We start from the raw sequence: 21,929 nt of genomic DNA, 5'->3' as shown, positions 1-21,929 counted from the left end.
CTACTTTTTTTGAATAGTATATATCAGGAGAAATTAACGTCTTTCAATTCCCGCTGGAAGTTTTGTATACATGTATGTTATGTTATTATTAGGACTCACTGCAAAGCATGAGGCAGCCTCGACTGATTGACAAATTAATTGTTTTACAGTATTTATTATTCTGGTCACTATATAAACCAGTTCGATCTGTCGGCTTTTCGGGTAGAAATCAGGGAACAAGCTTTATTTTGTAGATTTTTATGTTTAATGACAAAAAACCAATGTTGACATTTTTTCTGAGTAGGTCTTCATAGTATGGGAGGGTATTATCTGAGGGCAGCCATTTTGCGATAATATTGCAACTTATTTTTCTATTTTCACTTTATTTATAATGTTATCAACATATCAACTGTGATTTGGCAATGTTTTAATATTGACAGGGGTCGTGACTATATTTCAGATTTTTTCCCATCACTTCATGAAGTTATTTCCAAGATGGAGACCATTTTTGGCGTGAAAATGAAGATGATGAAAGAAGAATATATTGAAAATTTCAGTCAAATTACTTCATTCTGAACATAGTTACCATCGTTGTAATATTTGACTAGAAATGGTAGTGAAATGTGCTTTCACCATGACCGATCGTTTGATTGACAGGCGTTAACTCCACCTACATATCTCGATTATCAAGTAAAGTTTTCAATGGCATGCGGAAACGCTCTACAGCGGCCTCGCTAAGTACACTCTATCATTTAGCCTCGATCTAACTGACGCATTCTTATCAGGATGCGCCATATTTGAATTAATTAATAAGTGAAATCCTATTTAAATCCGAGCTGTAGCTGAGCCATCCGTGGGTCTACAGAGTTGATTTTGGGCTTGTTGTTTAAATAAAGATCTAATTTATAATTTCTATAACATCTGAAGCCTAAATTAAGACTTGCAATAATCAGATTTTGCTCTTGCATAATGTATGTTTAACAGAGTTTGAGAAGTATGTTGTGTGGACAACCTTTGTCAGTAAACATACTGTATTTAGACATTTAAATTCAAAAACACACAAAGCTGCTATATATTTTGAGAAACTTCTAGGGACGGGAATCGATGAAGCTGTAGACATCGCCGACCATGCTTCTAAATCTAGTTCTACATGTTCTACTAATAATACGACGGCTACAGCTCAAGAAACTCAACCCGTGATCGACAGTAAATTAAAACAATTGTCACACGACGCATATACAAAACTTATAACCACTGCATAAAAAGTAGCTACAGACGGTTTGCCTCTAAAATCATTCAAATCTTTTATTGAAATTCAGAAAAAAACATAGGGTACAACTAATAGACGGTGTTCAGTATTCTAACAAAGCCAGGGAATTTATCAACGAAATAGCCATGTCAATGAGAAAGAAACTTTGTGATGTTATAAATGAAACCAAATTTTTTACTGTTCTTTCGGATGGTTCGCAAGCAAGAAAAACTGGCCACGAAAAAGAACTCATAATGATCAAAACAGTGTGGGATGGGGTAGCAGAGAACTTTGTTGTCGGTTTGCAAAATGTCGGGGACGCCACTTCAGAAAATTTAAAGACTCTCTTGGACGATACCTTTTTAGGTAAAACAAGTCTATGCTTAGATAAAAATCAGTATAAACACAAACTGATTGCCGCAACTGCCGATGGGGCGGCTGTCAATACAGGTTGTTACAATGGTCTTTTGACCATGCTTAAAAATGGTGATCGAGAGTGGCTGGTAAGCATCCACTGTGTATGCCACAGAGTAGAGTTAGCTATTAAAGACATCTTAAAAAAAGAGAAAGAATTCGTTGCCATAGAGGATTTATAAGTTACAATTTATTATCTCTTCAAGAGAAGTGGTAAATTTAAAAACCATTTTGAAAAAACTGCAGAAGCCCTTTGCGCCCAAATTTACCAAAGTTACAAGTACAAGGTTCGTCCACCACCACCTGCGAAGTCTAAATATTTTATTACACAATTGGATTGTTTTACTTTTAGCCATAGAAAATTCAATCCTGAAGAAAAAATATGCTACAATAAATTCGAAGCTCCTTAAAATACGGAAAAAACTCACAAATTTCCATTTTCTTAAAGTGTGTATAATATATCAGCTAATATTGGAAAAAGTGTCTGAGTTATCTCTGTATCTCCAAACATATTCTCTGAATGTTCTTGAGGCTCAGGACAGAATAAATAAACTTGTTAGCGAACTTAATAATTAAGAACTACCGGACAATTTACCTGTAGTTGACTTTCAAACAAAATTAGTAAATAATTGTTTTTATTTGAAAAAAAAATGTCTAAAAATGGGTTTTAATAAAAATCATGTTGAATTAGCATATACAGGGTGAATGACAAATGTTTTGGTAAATAGTGATGAAAATATCAATGCAAAAATGAAGCCAATAATAATTAATCTTGCCATTTGTATTTCTAATAGATTTAAATCATTTCAAGCTGATGTTTTAAACATTTTTCTTGGCTAAATCCAGCCTATTGGTCAGAGGAATCTGTTGAGTCTGAAATGGACAGCATTTTGTACTTGGCTAATCATTTTAAAATCCCTTTGGAGTTTAATGAATTTGCATTTGAGGTTGAGAAACTAAAAAAGGAGTGGACATCACTAAAATGGACTGTGAAGCACTTTTACAAAAATATTAAACCAGCGGCTGCCAGGCAGGATACGCCCACATTTTCGAGAGATGGATAGAGAACAAGCTAAAACGAAAGTGATTTTTCCTACAATCAAAGGCCATAATTCAGGAAAATACAATTCGATATGCACAAATATCGAAAGGAACCGAGATCTCGTACATAACTAACGTACGAAAATTAATTGGCGGCTAGCTTTTTTTTCGCACATATACAGTGAATGGCCATTTTGCTCAGTAATCCCAGCCAGAATTTGGCTATTTTCTAAATTTGCGTTAAAGTTTAAAATATTTGTTTTAGAACTGAAACACATTAACTATTAGTCAATCCCAACGCTACAAACATCAACAGAATTGATTGTGTATATCTGAAATAGACCCGACCGACGCACAAAATAGTGCAATATGGCGGCCTCTTTGAACAACCCTCGCAGACGCTGTCATTGAAGACAACGTCAATTCTATGAGTTGTAGATGTTATTTTTGTGAAAAATCATTGGAAGAAGAGAAAACATGTTGGGACTGTACGAATTATATAGTCTTTATGGGTGCAACGGACACGATGCTGAAGATAAACCTATTGTTTACAATGTTGACCTCATGACCCATTGACGCCAATGTCATGACCTGTGATGTGTAGATTACGTGACATAGATATCATGGCTACTGACTGGGTCTGAGATACTTCTCCGCAGGTAGCGTGTCTCAGATGTTCAGAATGCCGAGATCTTTGGGTTATAAACTTACTTTTCAAGTTTCAACAAAATCGGATAAAAATTGTGACCTCTATAGGGTCCACAACCTTGATATACCATATTTTTACGCTACTTGATAAAGAAGGGCGGCCATTTTGTTTTTCAGTATTGGCCCGATTTTCAGGAAATTCGAACTCAGTCGTCCTTAGGTAGTAACGGTGATATAATAATACGCTTTTTTAAATCGGATAAAAATTATGACCTCTATAGGGTCCACAAGCTAAAAACGCGATTTTTCGTACAACCAGGGGCCATAATTCAGGAAGTTACATTCCGAGATGCACAAATATCGAAAGGAATCGAGATCTATGGGTTTTAAGCATAGATTTCAAGTTTAAACCAAATCGGATAAAAATTGTGACCTCTACAGTGTTCACAAGCTAAAAACATGATTTTTCGTACAATCAGGGGCCATAATCCATGAAGTTACAGTTCGATACATGCCAATATCGAAAGGAACCGAGATCACAGGGTGATAAACCTATATTTCAAGTTTCATTGAAATTGGATAAAAATTGTGACCTGTAGACTGTTCACAAACAATTGTGGACGGACGTTCGGACGGACGGACAGGGGCGACGACAATATACGTCCACATGAAAATGTGGGCGTATAAAAATCAGAAAATCTGTGGAAAAAGTTAATTGTGTACAAATCTGAACAATTTAAAAATATTTGTATGTTGGCTGAATTAGTTATGTCTATAGGAGTGACCAATAGCATTGTTGAAAGTGCACTAAGTCATCTGACTTCTCTTCTAACTGATACAAGACTAAGTTTAAAACATGACACAGTGGAGAATTTGTTAATAATAAAATGTAATCAGTTTGTGTGGGGTCCATCGGATATTCAAGGTATTCTTGATTCTGCAGCAAAATCTTATTTGTCTAGAAAACGTAGATATAAACTAAGTACTACTACTACTACTCAGACTGATGTGGCTAAAATTTGTGCAAAGTTGTTGAAATAAGTGATGACCCACCTATTAACTTAACCAGTGATCAATCAAGTGCTGAAGATTCCTCCTCCTCTGACAATGAGGAGATGAGTGACAGTAACCACATTGACAGTGACAATTAAAATATAGACAATTTTACAAAACAAATCTAAAAGCTTTTATTAGATTTATATTACATGTATATCAGTGTCATGTTCCTTTCAATACTCAAGGCCAGAGTTAATAACTAATAAGTACTATTAAATAAATAAATAAATTGGATTTTTAACTGTTTTTTTTTTACACCATTTGGATAGATGGTAAAAAAAAAGCTCTTGCGAGCAAATTTGCGGGTGCATTTTTATGTGCTCCCAGAAATTTAAGTGCAAGAGCTTTTTGTGACTCCTGCATGTTTTACAGAAATGATGCCCTGTCGCCATCTTTGAAATATCTTCATGAAGTGATGGAAAAATATCTGAAATATAGTCACGACCCCTGCCAATATTAATACATTGCTAAATCAGAGTTGATATGTCGATAACATTATAAATAGGGTGAAAATAGTAAAAATAAGTTGCAATATTATTGCAAAATGGCTGCATTCAGATACATGTAATGGCCTCCCATACTATGAAGACCTACACAGAAAAAATGTCAACATTGTTTTTTTGTCATTAAACATCAAAGCCTACAAAATAAAGCTTACCGGTATTCCACGATTTCTACCTGAAAAGCCGACGGATGGGAATTATGTAACAAACCGAATCGAACTAAACAGTCTCAAAAGGAAACAAATCAGTTTCATGTGCCGATATAATATTAAAATAGACAGGATAGTAAAATTGTTTATATTATCACTCGAGCACGATGCTGTGTGTTATGGAAGACCAAATGGGACAATATTCATGATTTTTGTTTCTACATTCCAGTTTGAACATTTTAGCCATGAACGCAACATTCTAAACTAATGATTCTTGTTTCTACATTCTTATGTCAACATTTCATGCACAAAATCAACATTTTAAACAAAAAATTGACTTTATGTTTCATTTTCGGCGTTTTATCGGTAACTTTTATATATCATTAAATATTAAAATTAAAAAATAATTTCTTAATTTTACACAACAAAGAAATCAATTCATTGGTTTCTGAAAGTATCTAAAAAAAAATCTGGAATTTGAAATCTTATGAAAATATTTTCTACGTTTCAAAAAGTCTTGAAGTTAAAATCTTGAAATGAAAATGTCCAGAAAAATATAATGAATTATCAACATTATTACACCAGAGGGCGTTAGCGTATGTGTACAACTTTGATACAGACAATAGATTAGAAATCAAAAATAGGCTTTTCCACGAGTGGAAGTGGGCCCCTGTTGTGTTTACAGTAATTAGTTGCATGAAATAGAAATTAAGCTCGAGATATAATAACAATACAAATAACTTCTATAATTTAAACAGCTACAAAAATTAGGACAAAGGCCTTTCTTACATGTTCGCTGTTATTTGTTTACTTTTTCATATGTTTACAAATTAGACCTACACGTGTTTCGAATATGGCAAATTGATGATAATGTTGTGTTTTAAATCGAATCTATTCACTGTTATTTGTTTACTTTTTCATATTAACTATAACTATAGGATAGTGTTTGCAAATTAGACCTACGCGTGTTTCGAGTGGAAAAGTCTACTTTTGATTTCTAATCTATAGTCTGTATCAAAGTTGTACAAATATGCTAACGCCCTCTCGTGTAATAATGTTGATAATTCGTTATATTTTTCTGGACATTTTCATTTCAAGATTTTAACTTCAAGACTTTTTGAAACGTAGAAAATATTTTCATAAGATTTTTTTTAGATACTTTCAGATTCCAAAGAATTGATTTCTTTGTCATGTAAAATCAAGAAATTATTTTTTAATTTTAATATTTAATGATATATAAAAGTTACCGATAAAACGCCGAAAATGAAACAAAGTCAATTTTTTGTTTAAAATGTTGATTTTGTGCATGAGATGTTGACATAAGAATGTAGAAACAAGAATCATTAGTTTAGAATGTTGCATTCATGTCTAAAATGTTCAAACTGGAATGTAGAAACAAGAAATATGAATATTGTCCCATTTGGTCTTCCATAGTGTGTCGATAGGGTCAAAGTTGACGACATACGGGTCTCTGGTAACATTAAGCATGGCATGTGTAACGAACAGGTGTAGTAAATTCTTTGGAAATACCAGACATTTTAAATAATCAAAATTATTTTGTATTTGAAAATCCAATGGCATGCTTTCAAATATTTATGTCAAAACTAATCTTATAAAATATTATGGAGGCTTTTTTTTTTTTAAATTCAACCTGATTTCAACTGGTGAATACTTGACTTGTCAAAGCGTGCAAGGCGGAGAAAAATGTCAAGAATCGAAGAGGTATTAAAAATGTCCATACTGCTCTAAGTTTTATACTGAAAATCTATTGTTATGATTGAGTTTTCTGTGGAATTGGAGAAATAAATGTGGGATGTTTTACAGTTTATTTATCTATATCACTAGTTTAATTCACAAACCAGTAAAAGGGCACTAGCCCAGGACTAGTACAGCTAAATAGATCACTAGCCCGTAAGTTATTTTTGGTAGCCCCTGACGTCAGGCTAGTGGATTTTTACAACCCTGTCTAGTTTGTGTCGAGTGGACGTTACATGTAAACCCCATTTCTCTCTCTCTTTAGTTAAGATTTCGATAAACGGGGCCCAGATGTCACAAGTTTATATTATTTATTACATTGTAACTGAAAGGATTTTGGTTCAATGATTGCCTATTCAAACCCAAGTCCATGATATACTTTTATAGGCCCATATTATTGTGAATCCAAATAAAAATTGAGAGTGAGGAATCCCAAACTGTTTGAATAACATAAGCTTTGATGGGATCCAAGCAAGTTATAAAAGATTGCTTTGATATACTCATGACTTTGTTTTTAACCACATTTATTGTGGACTAAATTGTTGTCACCTTTGTCCGTCATCACTGTCTTGTGACCACTCTACAGGTCAGTGTTCTTTTTATTTTTTTTTTTCCAAATCTGATTGGATTACTCATTGTGTGATAAGGAAGGTTCCTAGTGAAAATGACAATTTGTTAGATATAAAGTGATATCTCCTTGTTTTATTTACTTGTAATTTATGACCCAGATCAGAGCTCTTTATCAAAACAAACCATATAAATATAATGGACTTGATTTCATTTATTACTTTTCTAAAATCATAAATAGAAAATAATGCAAAAATTTATCATACCTTTGTTTGATAATGGCATTAAAACCATTATGTTTACTGATATATTCGATTATACCTACATCCTTTTCACACATACAGTTCTTCTCATCTCTAATTGTATTAGTTTCTATACAAATAAAATATATTCAGTTGTAATGACAAATTATTATGTACGCTGTACTGACCAGGAAATGACTTTTCACAACCAGAAAAATCAAAATCTGTATAAATAAAATATAATCAGGTGTAATGGCAAATTATTATGAATGCTGTATCTTTAGTATGACAAGGAAATGATGTTTCAAACCCAGAACAATCAATTATAAATCTGTATTATTATACCAGATAAAATAAACTACATCTAAACATAAAACATACACAAGGGGGTGCGGGGGGGGGGGGGGGGGTACCAGGTCCTCTCTATGCTAGCTAACCAGTGGTAAAGTCATCTCATTCTAAATCTAAATCTATTATGAAGTTTTTGATTAGAAAATTTTCTAACTCAATAGGGTTCATCGTACCAAAAGTAAAAATTCCCATTATATCGAGTTTCAAAGATATTCAAAGAGAACAGTCCTGATCGTAGAATGGACGATTCACTTAACTTCATGAACAATTGATGCAGCTCTGATGTAGGTAGTCAATTTTTCCATATTGTCATCATATTACCCCTAGTTACAGCCTTCATCGAAATAACACTGGTACAGTAAACTGTTCATAATTATTTATTTCGTTTGGTAATGAAATGTTCCAGGTTCCAGGGTTCGTCCGTCCCCCCCAAAAGTTATGACAAATCCACGCCCTTGTCCCACCCAGTAAACTTTTTTCTGTATCTTGTTCGCAGTCACAATTTTGAAGGGAAAGACATCCTGCTCGAACTTAATGACATTAACATAACAGAGCAGCAATAGTCCACAAGCTAAAAACATGATTTTCATACAATTTGGGGACATAATCCATGAAGTTATGGTCCAATATCAAAAGGAACCAAGATCTTTGGTATATAAATCCATATTTCAAGTTTCGTCAAAATCAGATAAAACTTGTGACCTGTAGAGTGTCCACAAACAAAATGTGAACGCATGTCCGGAATATGACAATATATGTCATACGTCCACATGAAAATGTGGGCGTAATAAAATTATTACCAATTTGTGCACCTTTAATATCATTAGTATCTATCTTCATTTTTTTACTTGGTGGTTCCTGATCACTATTAGACATTTCTGAAGATTGTATAGAAGTCTGCTTGTCTTCCACATCCATCTAAAACAAATCAAATGTTAAAGTAGTTCTACATGTTAAGGGTAAGGAATGATGGCCACACACCAAATTTCAGCCAATTTGATCAATAACCTGGTCATCCATCTCAAATATAATGATGGAGGATTGGAAGAACAGTCAGTCAGCTTTACATGTCGTTAGCTTTAGTATATCAAACACTGGATCTACATATAGAACATTTATGTACTGAGGGAAGCTTGATAATGATTAGAACAATGGGCCAACAGATTTACAGAGGGTGTCAGATTTATGGGTCATTAATTAGTTTATCACACACTCTCACTGAACTTAACAGAACATTGGAATACATTGGAATAACGCATAGGCAGACAGACTGGCCAACCCTCTATCTAACTCGAGGACATCAAACGAATAGACTATTGGTCCATGAGTAGAGTAAAGCACCGATAAAAATGGAAATTATTATTAACGGTAATTATTATTAATTAACCACAGTGTTGTAAAGACGATGATATTCGAGTCTAATTAGTAAACGGCAACAGATCATTAAATATTTCTTTATGCTGCTTTATGTACAATGCTGCATCTCATTGAAAGGAACCAAGATCTTTGGGTTATAAACTTACATTTCAAGTTTCAACGAAATCGGATAAAAATTGTGACCTCTATAGGGTCCACAACCTTGATATATCATATTTTTACGCTATTTGAGAACGAACAGTGGCCATTTTGTCTGTCAATTTTGGGCTGATTTTCACGAAATTCAAACTCAGCCGTCCTTAGGGTGTAACGGTGATATAATAATATGTTTTTTTAAATCGGATAAAAATTATGACCTCTATAGGGTCCACAAGCTAAAAACGTGATTTTTCGTACAATCAGGGGCCATAATTCCGGAAGTTACGGTACGATATGCGCGAATATCGAAAGGAACCAAGATTTTTGGGTTATAAACTTACATTTCAAGTTTCAACAAAATCTGATAAAAATTGTGACCTCTATAGGGTCCACAACCTTGATATACCATATTTTTACGCTATTTGAGAACGACCGGCGGCCATTTTGTCTGTCAATTTTGGGCCGATTTTCACGAAATTCAAACTCAGTCGTCCTTAGGGTGTAACGGTGATATAATAATACGTTTTTTTAAATTGGATAAAAATTATGACTTCCATAGGGTCCACAAGCTAAAAACGCGATTTTTCGTACAATAGGGGCCATAATTCAGGAAGTTATGGTCCGATATGCACGAATATGGAAAGGAACCGAGATCTTTGGTTTATAAACTTACATTTCAAGTTTCAACAAATTCGGATAAACATTGTGACATCTATAGGGTCCACAACCTTGATATACCATATTCTTACGCTATTTGAGAACGAATGGCGGCCATTTTGTCTGTCAATTTTGGGTCGATTTTCACGAAATTCAAACTCAGTCGTCCTTAGGGGCAACATAATACGTCCACATGAAAATGTGGGCGTATAAAAATTGTGACCTCTACAGGGTCCACAACCTTGATATACCATATTTTTACGCTATTTGAGAACGAACGGCAGCCATTTTGTCTGTCATTTTGGGTCCACAAGCCAAAAACGTGATTTTTCGTACAATCAGGGGCCATAATCCATGAAGTTACGGTCCGATACATGCTAATATCGAATGGAACCGAAATCTTAGGGTGATAAACCTATATTTAAAGTTTCATTGAAATCGGATAAAAATTGTGACCTGTAGACTGTTCACAAACAATTGTGGACGGACAGGGGCGATGACAATATACATCCACATGAAAATGTGGGCGTATAAAAAGGAGGATATTTGAAAATAAAAAGTTTGATTATATGGACTTGTTGATTGTGCTAAAACAAAGATAGTTTTCAAATTTTAAGTCTTGATGGTTGTAGTGTATATTTGCTTCATATTTTCCAAAATTCCAAATTCCAAAGTCATTATTTATGATTTTCATCCATTTTTTATTGTTCAGTGTCATCCCAAGCACATTGACATTTTAATACCAATATACAGGCACTACAAATGTTGTGAATGATTTTCTGTGGATAACCGGTGTTAGACATTATAACCTAATCGTATCAAAAACGTTAACCCATCCGTCAATTAAATGTTGTTTAAACGCCAATCAACAAATAATACGAGGCTACTTGATTACAAAAACACCGGTGAGCAATAATTATTGGGTATATAGTAATTTTAAACAACTTATTACTAAAACTTAATTATTTTATACAATTAATGTGTGTGTGTATGATTCTACCATTAGTTCGTTCGTGAGGTATTATGCACACGTTCCACTTAGAGTGATGTCTTTGATCTGGCCGGCGTAAAAAAAAGATAATTACCTAATCAACATTCTTAATCCCACGAACACTCACTGCTAACACCAACTTGAAATTAATTTATGACCAATGCCTGTATAACTTTTATAGTCGGATTGATTAATTAATGACAGATATTAACGACACTACATTTTATGTCGAAAAGCGAAGTGCTCGCAGTAAAAACCACATAGCATGGACCCGTATAATTTCCATATTGTAAAAAATTAATTAAGAGTGCTGGACTTCAAAGTTTAAAAGTTGTAGGCACTCTAAATTGGATCTTAAATTAAAATGAATTACAAAACAAATTATTCCGTAGTCAATTGTTCTATTTAATTAGGGGGATTAAGGAATCATTCAGGCGTTAAAGAATACACACGCCGGCTGTATATAGATAATTAGGGAATAAACATTCTGAATATGCATTTGGTCACTGTGACGTCACTGGCGTCTGAGGGGATTAAGAGTGTTTTTGATAATTGGCAAAGCCGTTTTTACGGAAGGTCTATTTTTACGACTTTGAGTGAAGATAACTGATTTAATTTCAACCAGATTGGCGTGAACTTGCCGTAAAGTGGATATAGTAACCACTGGCTACACGTGTCTCAAAGTTTCCGGGACCATCTTATGTGCACTTTAATGTAATTATAATCTGCAAGTTTCATTGAAATAGGTTGATAATTGCAGTCTGTAGCCGTGCCACATGAAATGTGTGGTAACCCCCATATCTCGGAAACCGCCAACCAGAAGTGGCCGAAAGTTTGGCTACTCAGAGATGTTATCAATGTTATAATAATCTGTAAGTTGCATTAACATCGGGTAACAATTGTTGTCTGTAGTCGTGCCACATATCTCCGAAACCGCTAACTGGAAGTGGTCGAAATTTTGCCTACTCTGAGATATTATTAATGTTCTGTACGTTTCATGGGTATCAGTTTATAATATTGTGGTCTGTAGACGTGCCACAAGAAATGTGTGGTAACCTGATATCTCAGGCCTAGAAATTCACGCGAATCTCCGAATCTGATTCGCGCAAGGATTCTCGCAAGAGCTTACGCTGCGAATCTAATATTACAACGCGTTAATTATATTACTTGTTAATAAAGACCGCTAGCTACACAACAACATTCATACCTTAGTGCGAATCAGCCATTGGTTCATAATCCGAATAATTAGGACATTTAACGGTGATTTTGATAATCCGGTAAAAAAAACTAAACACGCTTGCTAATAATTCATACAAGGTTCAGTAAAATACGCCACGTGGTGAATGAAGACGATCTCGGCATGGTTTGCGAATCGCGCATCTTCCACGCTCCGCCGTGTGAATTCCAGGTTTTAAAATAATAACTGGATCATACATTGATGGATTCACTGACCAGTTGTTAGGTAAATTTAAATCTTCATTGAATATAATCCCCTGATAGAACAGCGAATAAACGGAGAGAGAAACAGCATGGATATTTTGCCAACAGAATCTGGAATGCCGAATTCCAATGACACGTGACATATTGGTTGGAATTAGGTCAATAAACCAGTTCTAAATAACGTTTACCGTTATGATTTTTTATTTTATATACATGGTGACAGAGACTTAATTTTAGAAATATTATTGAAGGCTATATCATAGTCGTACCGAAGTTTATTTTATAGCAATTTCAGTTATGGTTGTCACGTGATCATTGTGCGGTTTGTCTATCATCGTCGAATGAATAAAAACTTTTGCAAGTTACGTCAGTGCCGGACTGGGCCCACCTGTCCACCTGTCCGTGACAGGTGGGCCTAAGCTTATTAAAAAAAAGTGGGCCTAAGCCTATAAAGAAAAAAGAAAAAGAGAGAAAGAAAAAAGAAAAGAGAAAGAAAGGAGAGGGGGAGGAAAGAAAAGGAAGAACAGGACAGGACACAGGACAGGAGAAAGAAAAGATAGGAAAAACATGACTGACAAACAACACAAAAAGAAATGTTATACTACAAGACTGCTTTGGTTTGAAATGCTTGGAAAATGGGTTTGCGGTTGTCAATTTTCAAAATTTTCCTGGGGTGAGCCCCCCCCCCCCAAACCCCCCTCGGACGCTTGTGTGGGCCTTGGTCAATGACCTGACAGGTGGGCCTTCGGCCAACCAGTCCGGCACTGAGTTACGTGATGGACAAAAGACTACAAATTGTGCTATGAAGAAATGCCATGGTGCTGTATCAGCTTATTTTGACTACCGCATTTTCTGGATATTACTTTTGACACAATTTAAGAGTTTACCAAAAACTCCATCTGATTGGTTTTTTTTATCATTGTTGTTGTATTTTGGTGTTTTAGATTATCACAATAAACACAATTTTGTTTTTTAGACAGTATTATTAATTAAGATTCGGAGGATTCGTGCAGATTCCATATATGAGAATCCTCTTCGATTCTCGCAAAAAATGGTGAATTTCTAGCCCTGTATCTCTGAAACCTCTAACCGGAAGTGGTCGAAATTTTGGCTACTCTGAGATATTATTGATGTAATTTTAATCTGCAAGTTTCATTGAAATCGGTTGGTAATTGCGGTGTGTAGCCGTGCCACATGAAATGTGTGGTAACCTGATATCTCCGAAACCGCTAACCGGAAGTGGTCGTAATTTTGCCTACTCTGAGATATTATTAATGTAATTACAATCTTCAAGTTCCATTGAAATTGGTTGGTAATTGCGGTGTTTAGCCGTGCCACATGAAATGTGTGGTAACCTGATATCTCGGAAACCGCTAACCGGAAGTGGCCGAAACTTTGCCTACTCTGAGATATTATTAATGTAATTATAATCTGCTAGTCTCATTGAAATCGGTTGGTAATTGCGGTCTGCAGCCGTGCCACATAAAATCTGTGGTAACCTGATATCTCGGAAACCGCTAATCGAAAGTGGTCGAAATTTTGGCTACTCTGAGATATTATTAATGTTATCATTTTCTGTAAGTTTCAATGAAATCAGTTGGTAATTGCGGTCTGTAGCCGTGCCACATGAAATGTGTGGTAACCTGATATCTCCGAAACTGCTAACCGGAAGTGGTCGAATTTTTGGCTACTCTGAGATATTATTAATGTTATCATATTCTGTAAGTTTCGTGGATATCGGTTCATAATTGCGGTCTGTAGTCGTGCCACATGAAATGTGGGGTTACCCACATAATATGTCGGAAACCACCAACCTGAAATGGACACAGATCACCAAATATTCCTACGCCGTCACCCACAAAACAAGGGCCAAAGCTATTTTTAGTCTTCCTCTCCCTTTTCCTTTTTCCCCCTTTTGCATGGCGATTTTTCTTGACTTCTTGGTGTAGAATCGAAGAAAAGGGTTTGAAAATACATTTTCTGCCAGGTTTTGGTGAATATTCATAATTTTGATGCGGAAGGATACAAGAGTTGAGAGGTTGGTTAGGTTGAAATGTAGGGCCTGAAATTGCATGTTTACTTGTCTCTACTTCCAGCTTGTGTATCTCAAGTTTTTCATGAAGAACCTCATACGTGCTTTTGGGCAAGTGGTTGCCACATGTTGCTCCATCTGTGGTAGAAAGCGTTCTACCCAACGAAAATATGGGAAAAAGTTATAGCCGGTCTAAGATACAAGAATTAACATTGGAGTCAATGGGGAAATCTTTAGTGATCTGTGACCTGTCTGTGTGTGATAAGGCTGTCACTGATATGCCTTAGTTTTGAAAATATGAAGATTAAATTCTCAGAAAATATGAATAAAATAGTTTGGCTACAGAAAAACTAAAAGAAGTTAATTAAAAAAAAAAAAATCAAAGTTTTGAAGAAAAATTGTGATTTTACTGCAAATTTCTCAATTTTCAATTTTTATTGAATTTTTAACAGTAAGTAAAATATTCTAATGCCCAATGTTGGCTTATTCAGTCTCAGAAAGCATAGATAAAGTGAATAGTATTGAAATTTTACCAAATTTTGTCTAAAAATCAGGAATATTCACAAAAAATCTTGAGATTCCCCCCATTTCGATGTAGAAATTAATATTTTCATGACTACTAAAATGAGTCAAAATGTCTAAAAATGCCCATATTTTCTTTGCTAATATAACTTAGATGGGATCTACATGTTTGTCAGGTTTAGAAATAGCTCCAGCTTTCCTACAGAAAATTGGTAACACTGAGTTAATAATGTACAGCAGATGGGTTTGTACAAAATGTTCAAAACAGGGGTTGGCTCAATTTTGCCACTATTTTACCCAGAATAAGCATTTTTTTCTTCTTTGAAACATTAAATTCTTGCATTTCCTTCATGTAGGAAGCAATATCCCAGCCTTTCTAGACATTTTTTACTCCATCATTCTGTTTAGAGAGGCAATAAATGCCCCACCCCACCCTTTTCTATTAATGTGTTTTGAGGGATTTAAATGCACCTGTGTTGACATTTAAATGATCGTAATTGGAATTTGTGGTTGAATTACAGCTAAGAATGTTATTTTTCACCCAAAAATATTTTTTGTGTGCATTTCAAGGATTTCTAACCCCTATTTGTTCAGAGTCAAACGCAGAACCCTGAGGCATTTCAGGCCAATGAGACCAGGGGGCAGTAGTAAAAAAAACATCATACGTCAAGTCGAAAAATATGCACTGGACCTGGGTAGACCACCCACCCATTAAAATCTTGCGTAAAAAAATATGCACCATCATTTTTAAGAAAGACCACCCTAAAATCTTGCGCAATAAAATGTGTTCTTCACAGTTGCTTAATTGACCACCCAAAAATCATGCGCAAGAAAATGTGTTCCTCACAGTTGCTTATTAGACCACCCTAAAATCTTGTGCAAGAAAATGTGTTTCTTAAAATATCTCATTTTAGACCACCCAAAAGTATTTATATTGAGTTGATGTTCGACAAAATTCTGAGTCTGACTTATTAGCAAAGATAGTCTAAGACTGTCCATATGCAGAGACAGGCTAAAATATATGAACTTAGGCTTGTACCTATTCATACCTATTCATTTATTGTGCTTTCCCATATCCACTCAAATCTACTGATCACAGGTTGACCAATTTTGACCAGAGTGTGAAGAAGTAAAAGATTACCCAAATCTCATCTCAGCATGCTGCTGTGTTGTGGATAAAAAAGATGTTGACCCTCTCCACACGAGTGGGCTGGCAAACCAAATTGACAGGACAACAGTCGATCAAATCACGGGATAACACTTGAATGAAATGATAAGGCTTTGAAATATTAATGAATATTTATGTAAATAAACATATACAAGAAACAGGAGTTACAGTACAAACATAAACAAGTTGACAGTTTTCTTTGTTGACAGTGCTAATTCAATAATTAGAGTTCACGAGTCACGGAATTCACAGTTCACAGAGTTCATGGTTCACAGAGTTCACAATGTCTATGGTGATCCGCCATGTTAGAAAGCATGGGTTTTCACGAAATTCAAGTTCACTTTCCCGGAGGAATTATAAAGTTAATCACAGTCGTCACCTTACGACACAAAGTTCACCATTCACTTAAGTATAACAATTGTACTAAAAACATAGTTACCAAACACCACCTCCGAGACAGGGAAAAAAACAGTATCGACACGACGATTGGTGGATTAGACACTGTCGATTGGACAATATATAACACCCCTCAGTTTTAGCAAGGCGAATAACTGCGTATATAAATATTACAGTGTACTTTTTTTTCATTTTGTGCTCAGCCATCTTCCTCAACTCAAATCTTTATTAACAAATATCTTCAAGAAATTCTGCTCAAATGACCATCACAGTATTTTCAAACTTCATCCAAACACATCTCTGAAATATATAAAACAGAAGAAAATCAGTCATAAACAGGCATCATAAATTATTCGTAACTAAGCAGTGTGGATAATTTTGTTTTGTTTTTTTGCACTCTGCAGTGTTTACTTTAAAGTGGACAATTTAAATAAAAGTTTGCCCAAATTCTGAATAACATGATCCGCCTGATAATGAGTCATTAGTCTCAAGAAATTGTTTGAAAATATAGTCACTAGGGGAGGTGAAATAGCAGCTGATTTGGGCCTAGGATAACAGGAAATTATGCTAAAATTGACAATGACAATGATTGACAACACGTCAGAACGATATACAAAGCAACCACTTGAATCCTAGGCATCACATAGTTTTATAGGGTATTCTGAGGGGTGTATGCAAGAACTGCTCTTCTCTGAACAAGAACTAGCAATAAAATTGTGTTGACGGTCTGCAAATATAATAATAAAGGCTAAAAACTCACCCATGTTAAAGTTATCAAAACTTCGAAAGTGTATTGTTGCCGTTTGTTGCCAAGAGTTATCCCTGTGTAGTCTCGGTTAACAGGGCGTAACTAATTCATTCACGACTGGCACTACCGGTCAAAAAGGCCACACTAAGGCCAATTTACTAATCTTTTTAAAAATCTTCAAACGTTAAAAATATTTTATTTGAAATATTCAAATAGCATTTTCTTTCATAATTTATTTACCAGCGACCAATCAAAGCATATTTTCCATGATCATTCTCTATTGAAAGAGTAGAGCCGCAGTTTCTAGAACTGCCGTTGTTATTACATATCAATTCTAATAGAATTCTATGGAATTCAGTTTTTGTTGCATTTGGCCGACATGATATCTAGTCGTATAATACCCAAATGGCCTAACGTCAACTCATTTGGAGCTCAAAACAGCGCATTTATTGTAATTACTGAGGCAAAAAGTAGGATATAGCTTTCAATTTTATATCCCTATTTTTGGTAGACGTATATGTACGTAAACTATAATTTTGGATACGGTCTAAAATACGATTCTATTTTGATTGAGTTGTTATTGATATGAACTGAAACATTTCGAATCCCATTTCATGCAATTTTCTTGCAGGGACCCATTAGACCACCCAATTTTCTTACCCAGAAATGCTTTTTTTCTTTCAGAACTCTGTTAGACCACCCAATTTTCTTACCCGGAAATGCTTTTTTTCTTTCAGAACTCTGTAAGACCACCCAATTTTCTTACCCGGAAATGCTTTTTTTCTTGCAGAACTCGGTCAGACCACCCAATTTTCTTACCCGGAAATGCTTTTTTTCTTGCAGAACTCAGACCACCCAATTTTCTTACCCGGAAATGCATTTTTTCTTGCACTTTTTTCGGCTGGCAGACCCACCCCACCCCACCCCCCAGTTGCTGTTTGCATTTTTTTTTACAGTTGCCCCCTTGACCACACCCAGATATTAAACTGGTGTAGATGTGTAAATGTTAGTTTAATGTTCAATATTTTCTTATCAAAATCCAGCATTTGTGGTGTTTGCTGCATTTATGTTGCCTATAGAACAATAAAATGTTAATTTTTCTCCTTTTCAGGCCTCTTTTTATGTTGTCAACTCTGTCATGACTACTTTTTTGACTTCATTTTTTCAGGAAATTAATGTAAAGTTCCAGACATCTTGCTTCAGCACAAGGATTGCAATACAAATTTGTAACATGCCTCGGAGGTTTGAGATGTTGGAAACATTGAAATATTCCCAAATTTGTGAAAATTGTGTATTCTGTGACCCTTCTGTTAGAGAAGGGTGATCATAGACCAAATATGGCATTTTTTTCATTCATCAAGGCCTATTTTTAACCATAATTCATATTTATTGCACCTATTTTAGTTTATATGTGCATATGTTAGCCAGGGATGGTAAAACATAGCTGTTAGACAGATTCCTTTGGTAATGTTAGTTCTGCAACCATAGATTAGATTAATTCAATCAGTGGCATGTTCAGGGGGTAGGCATACATGTTTCAGTATAGATCTCTAATATTACAATCATTGCAACTGGTTTGCATTTTTTCTGTTTGCATATTGTCCACAGATTCTAAAAATATATTTCTTGTCCGTCCGGATATTTAAAAAAGTGGAAAATTATTGGTATTTTGAGAGATGCTACATGTAAATTTTGTACATTTTTCATCACATGGCAGTAAAAAATTATATTTTTGAAAAAAATTCTAAATTATGAGTGTTTTCTATGTAGTTTCTTTGTAACTTGTCTAATTTTTTCACAGAACTCAGATACTGCCTTTATTAAGAAAGATTTTTAAATTTTAGCACAAAAGGCCTATGGACCTGAGATGCACCAGTGTACATAAAGCAGCATGTGTACTTAAAGGGCCATCATTTTTACAGTTATTCTTTGATTTTGATTTTCTTTCACCGGCATGTTGCCAGAACACATGGGAAGGAAATAAAAAAGACCTTTTGGTGATCCCTGAAGTTTCACCCCTATATAGGACACAGATCACCAAATATTCCTACGCCGTCACCCACGAAACAAGGGCCAAAGCTATTTTTATTCTTCCTCACCCTTTTCCCCCTTTTGCATGGCGATTTTTGTTGACTTTTTGGTGTAGAATCGAAGAAAAGGGTTTGAAAATACATTTTCTGCCAGGTTTTGGTGAATATTCATAATTTTGATGCAGAAGGATACAAGAGTTGAGAGGTTGGTTAGGTTGAAATGTAGGGCCTGAAATTGCATGTTTACTTGTCTCTACTTCCAGCTTGTGTATCTCAAGTTTTTCATGAAGAACCTCATACATGCTTTTGGGCAAGTGGTTGCCACATGTTGCTCCATCTGTGGTAGAAAGCGTTCTACCCAACGAAAATTTGGGAAAAAGTTAGAGCTGGTCTAAGATACGAGAATTAACATTGGAGTCAATGGGGAAATCTTTAGTGATCTGTGGCCAAATATGTTATCAATGTTATCATAATCTGTAAGTTTCATTAAAATCGGGTAACAATTGCGGTCTGTAGTCGTAAGGCTATTATGAAATTCTTGCTTACCACATGTGGCAAACAGCCACTGCTGCAAATAATTGCTATATAATATAGCGACCGGGGGGGGGGGGGGTCTGGAAAAGAAAACGGTCTGTATAAAATAAAAAGTTATAGACCGAATTTATCCCCCTTTAAATCCCCTGAAACTTCAAGTCAGCACGACCACAGGACTGGTAGATGAGTGACAGAATAACGTCATTATTGACAATAGTTATAACTATTATTATAATCAATGCATACCTTTTTAATATTATTACTAGTATGGACGTTTAAAAATAAAAACGTGTTCAACAAAGAGATATTCTTGTAGTTATTTCCCTTGGTCTTCAATATTCAAAAAACATATACATTTGAGACTGCATGATGAAGACTACCTAAATTAAGAAGCGGGCTGAAGTCAGCGGACGTTAAGCTGAGCGGACGTTTTATGACCTTGACCCTCATCTTCGTAAGCTGCGATTAACAAAACACAATATTAAGCCGTTGAAGTGAGCATACGGAATGAATAACAAATGTCCGCGCTACTATATTTAAAGGACAATTTTGGTGTCAGTCATTATCACATATGTGATAGAACTAATTAAACACGTTGCAAATATAATTTTAACACAGAGATCATTGCCACGATAACCGCCGAATTTCTGCTCACTTATAATTCCTTCCAAGCCCAAAAGTTGTTGGGCGCTATTGCACTTTCGTACCTCTACCAGTTCCCGTGGTCATAGGCACTTGAAATTTTCAGAGGATGTTAAGGGTGACTAGCAATGACCACACACCAAATTTCAGCCAAATCGATAAATAACTTTTTATTTTACCGACCTTTTAATTTCTAACGAGAGAGAACTTCATCCGTTTGACGCCATTTGCTTTGTTTACTAATTAGACTGGAATAACAAGACACTAAGACGGAAACCGACTCGAATAACAAGACACTTAGACGGAAACCGACACACTGCACTAGCTGCCTAACACTGCAGTTCATAAAAATTAATATAATTTTCGTATACTTTAATTTTTGCGCGAAGCCACCATTTTCTATAAAATACTATTTGGTGTTGATCAGTGGATTGGCCTTTAGGTGTAAATATTGCCGTGACCTTGATTTTGACCTTGAGGCCAAACTTCCCATCCATATCGGGGCCTTTGCGTTTATGCTTGCCGTGGCCTTATTTCTTACTGTATTATCAAAGTTAATGTTCGAGGTGAAAGCAGAGATGACGTCCTTCAGAAAAGATAATTAGGTCAAAGTCGTAGGTCAAGGTCATGTTACAGAAAACTAAACTCAAACTTTTCAAAGTCATTTTTGGGACATTTGACCTTGACTTACGACCTTGACCCCGTAACCATTTTCGAAGGCTATCACATTGGCTTGAATCATGAACGTTTAACTTGGTCCTGTCGCACACTGCTCGGTCAGTAAACGGTCAAACGCAGAGGGTCCGTGTCCGAAAGGAAGTCAATGGGCGTGGTCAATGTGAAAGGTCGTGGTGACCTCCACTAGTCACCGTTAACCATCCGTAACCTTGACTCTGACCTTGAGTCCAAACGTCCCATCCATCTCGGGCCCTTTGCGTTTATGCTTGAGGTGGCCTTATTTCTAACTGTATTATTAAAGTTAATGTTCGAGGTGAAAGCAGAGACGACGTCCTCCAGAAAAGATAATTGGGTCAAAGTCGTAGGTCAAGGTCATCTTACAGAAAACTAAACTCGGACTTTTCAAAGTCAGTTTTGGGACATTTGACCTTGACTTAAGACCTTGACCTCGTAACCATTTTCGAAGGCTATCACCTTGGCTTGAACCATCGACGTTTACTTTGGTCCTGTCGCACACTGTTCGGTCAGAAAAGGGTCAAACGCAAAGGGCCCGTGTCCGAAAGGAAGTCAATGGGCGTGGTCAATGTGAAAGGTCGTGGTGACCTCCACTAGTCACCTTTAA

General features: G+C 35.5%; 1 protein-coding gene across 6 annotated transcripts in view; it reads right to left on the bottom strand.

Annotated features, from left to right (window-relative positions):
• LOC126828361 (pseudouridylate synthase 7 homolog) overlaps positions 1–20,312 on the bottom strand; it is a 239,651-nt gene extending 219,339 nt beyond the window's left edge. For 3 of the 6 annotated variants that reach the window (XM_050558107.1, XM_050558108.1, XM_050558112.2), the window contains exons 1-3: positions 20,234–20,306; positions 8,755–8,872; positions 7,628–7,733 (exon numbers count right to left, since the gene is read on the bottom strand). In XM_050558107.1, coding sequence (XP_050414064.1) covers positions 7,628–7,733; positions 8,755–8,872 — 224 coding nt within the window. In that variant the 5' untranslated portion in view covers positions 20,234–20,306. Of the gene's footprint in view, positions 1–7,627; positions 7,734–8,754; positions 8,873–12,569; positions 12,586–20,233 lie in introns of those variants that run through there. The other 3 variants (XM_050558110.1, XM_056102503.1, XM_050558111.1) reach the window with 3 other exon arrangements.
• Positions 20,313–21,929: the final 1,617 nt, after the last annotated feature.

Source organism: Patella vulgata, chromosome 7 (assembly GCF_932274485.2).
Source record: "Patella vulgata chromosome 7, xgPatVulg1.2, whole genome shotgun sequence".
NCBI classification, from domain to species: Eukaryota; Metazoa; Mollusca; class Gastropoda; family Patellidae; genus Patella; species Patella vulgata.
The sequence above is the reverse complement of the archived record's forward strand: the minus strand, read 5'-3'. Positions and strand labels throughout refer to the sequence as shown.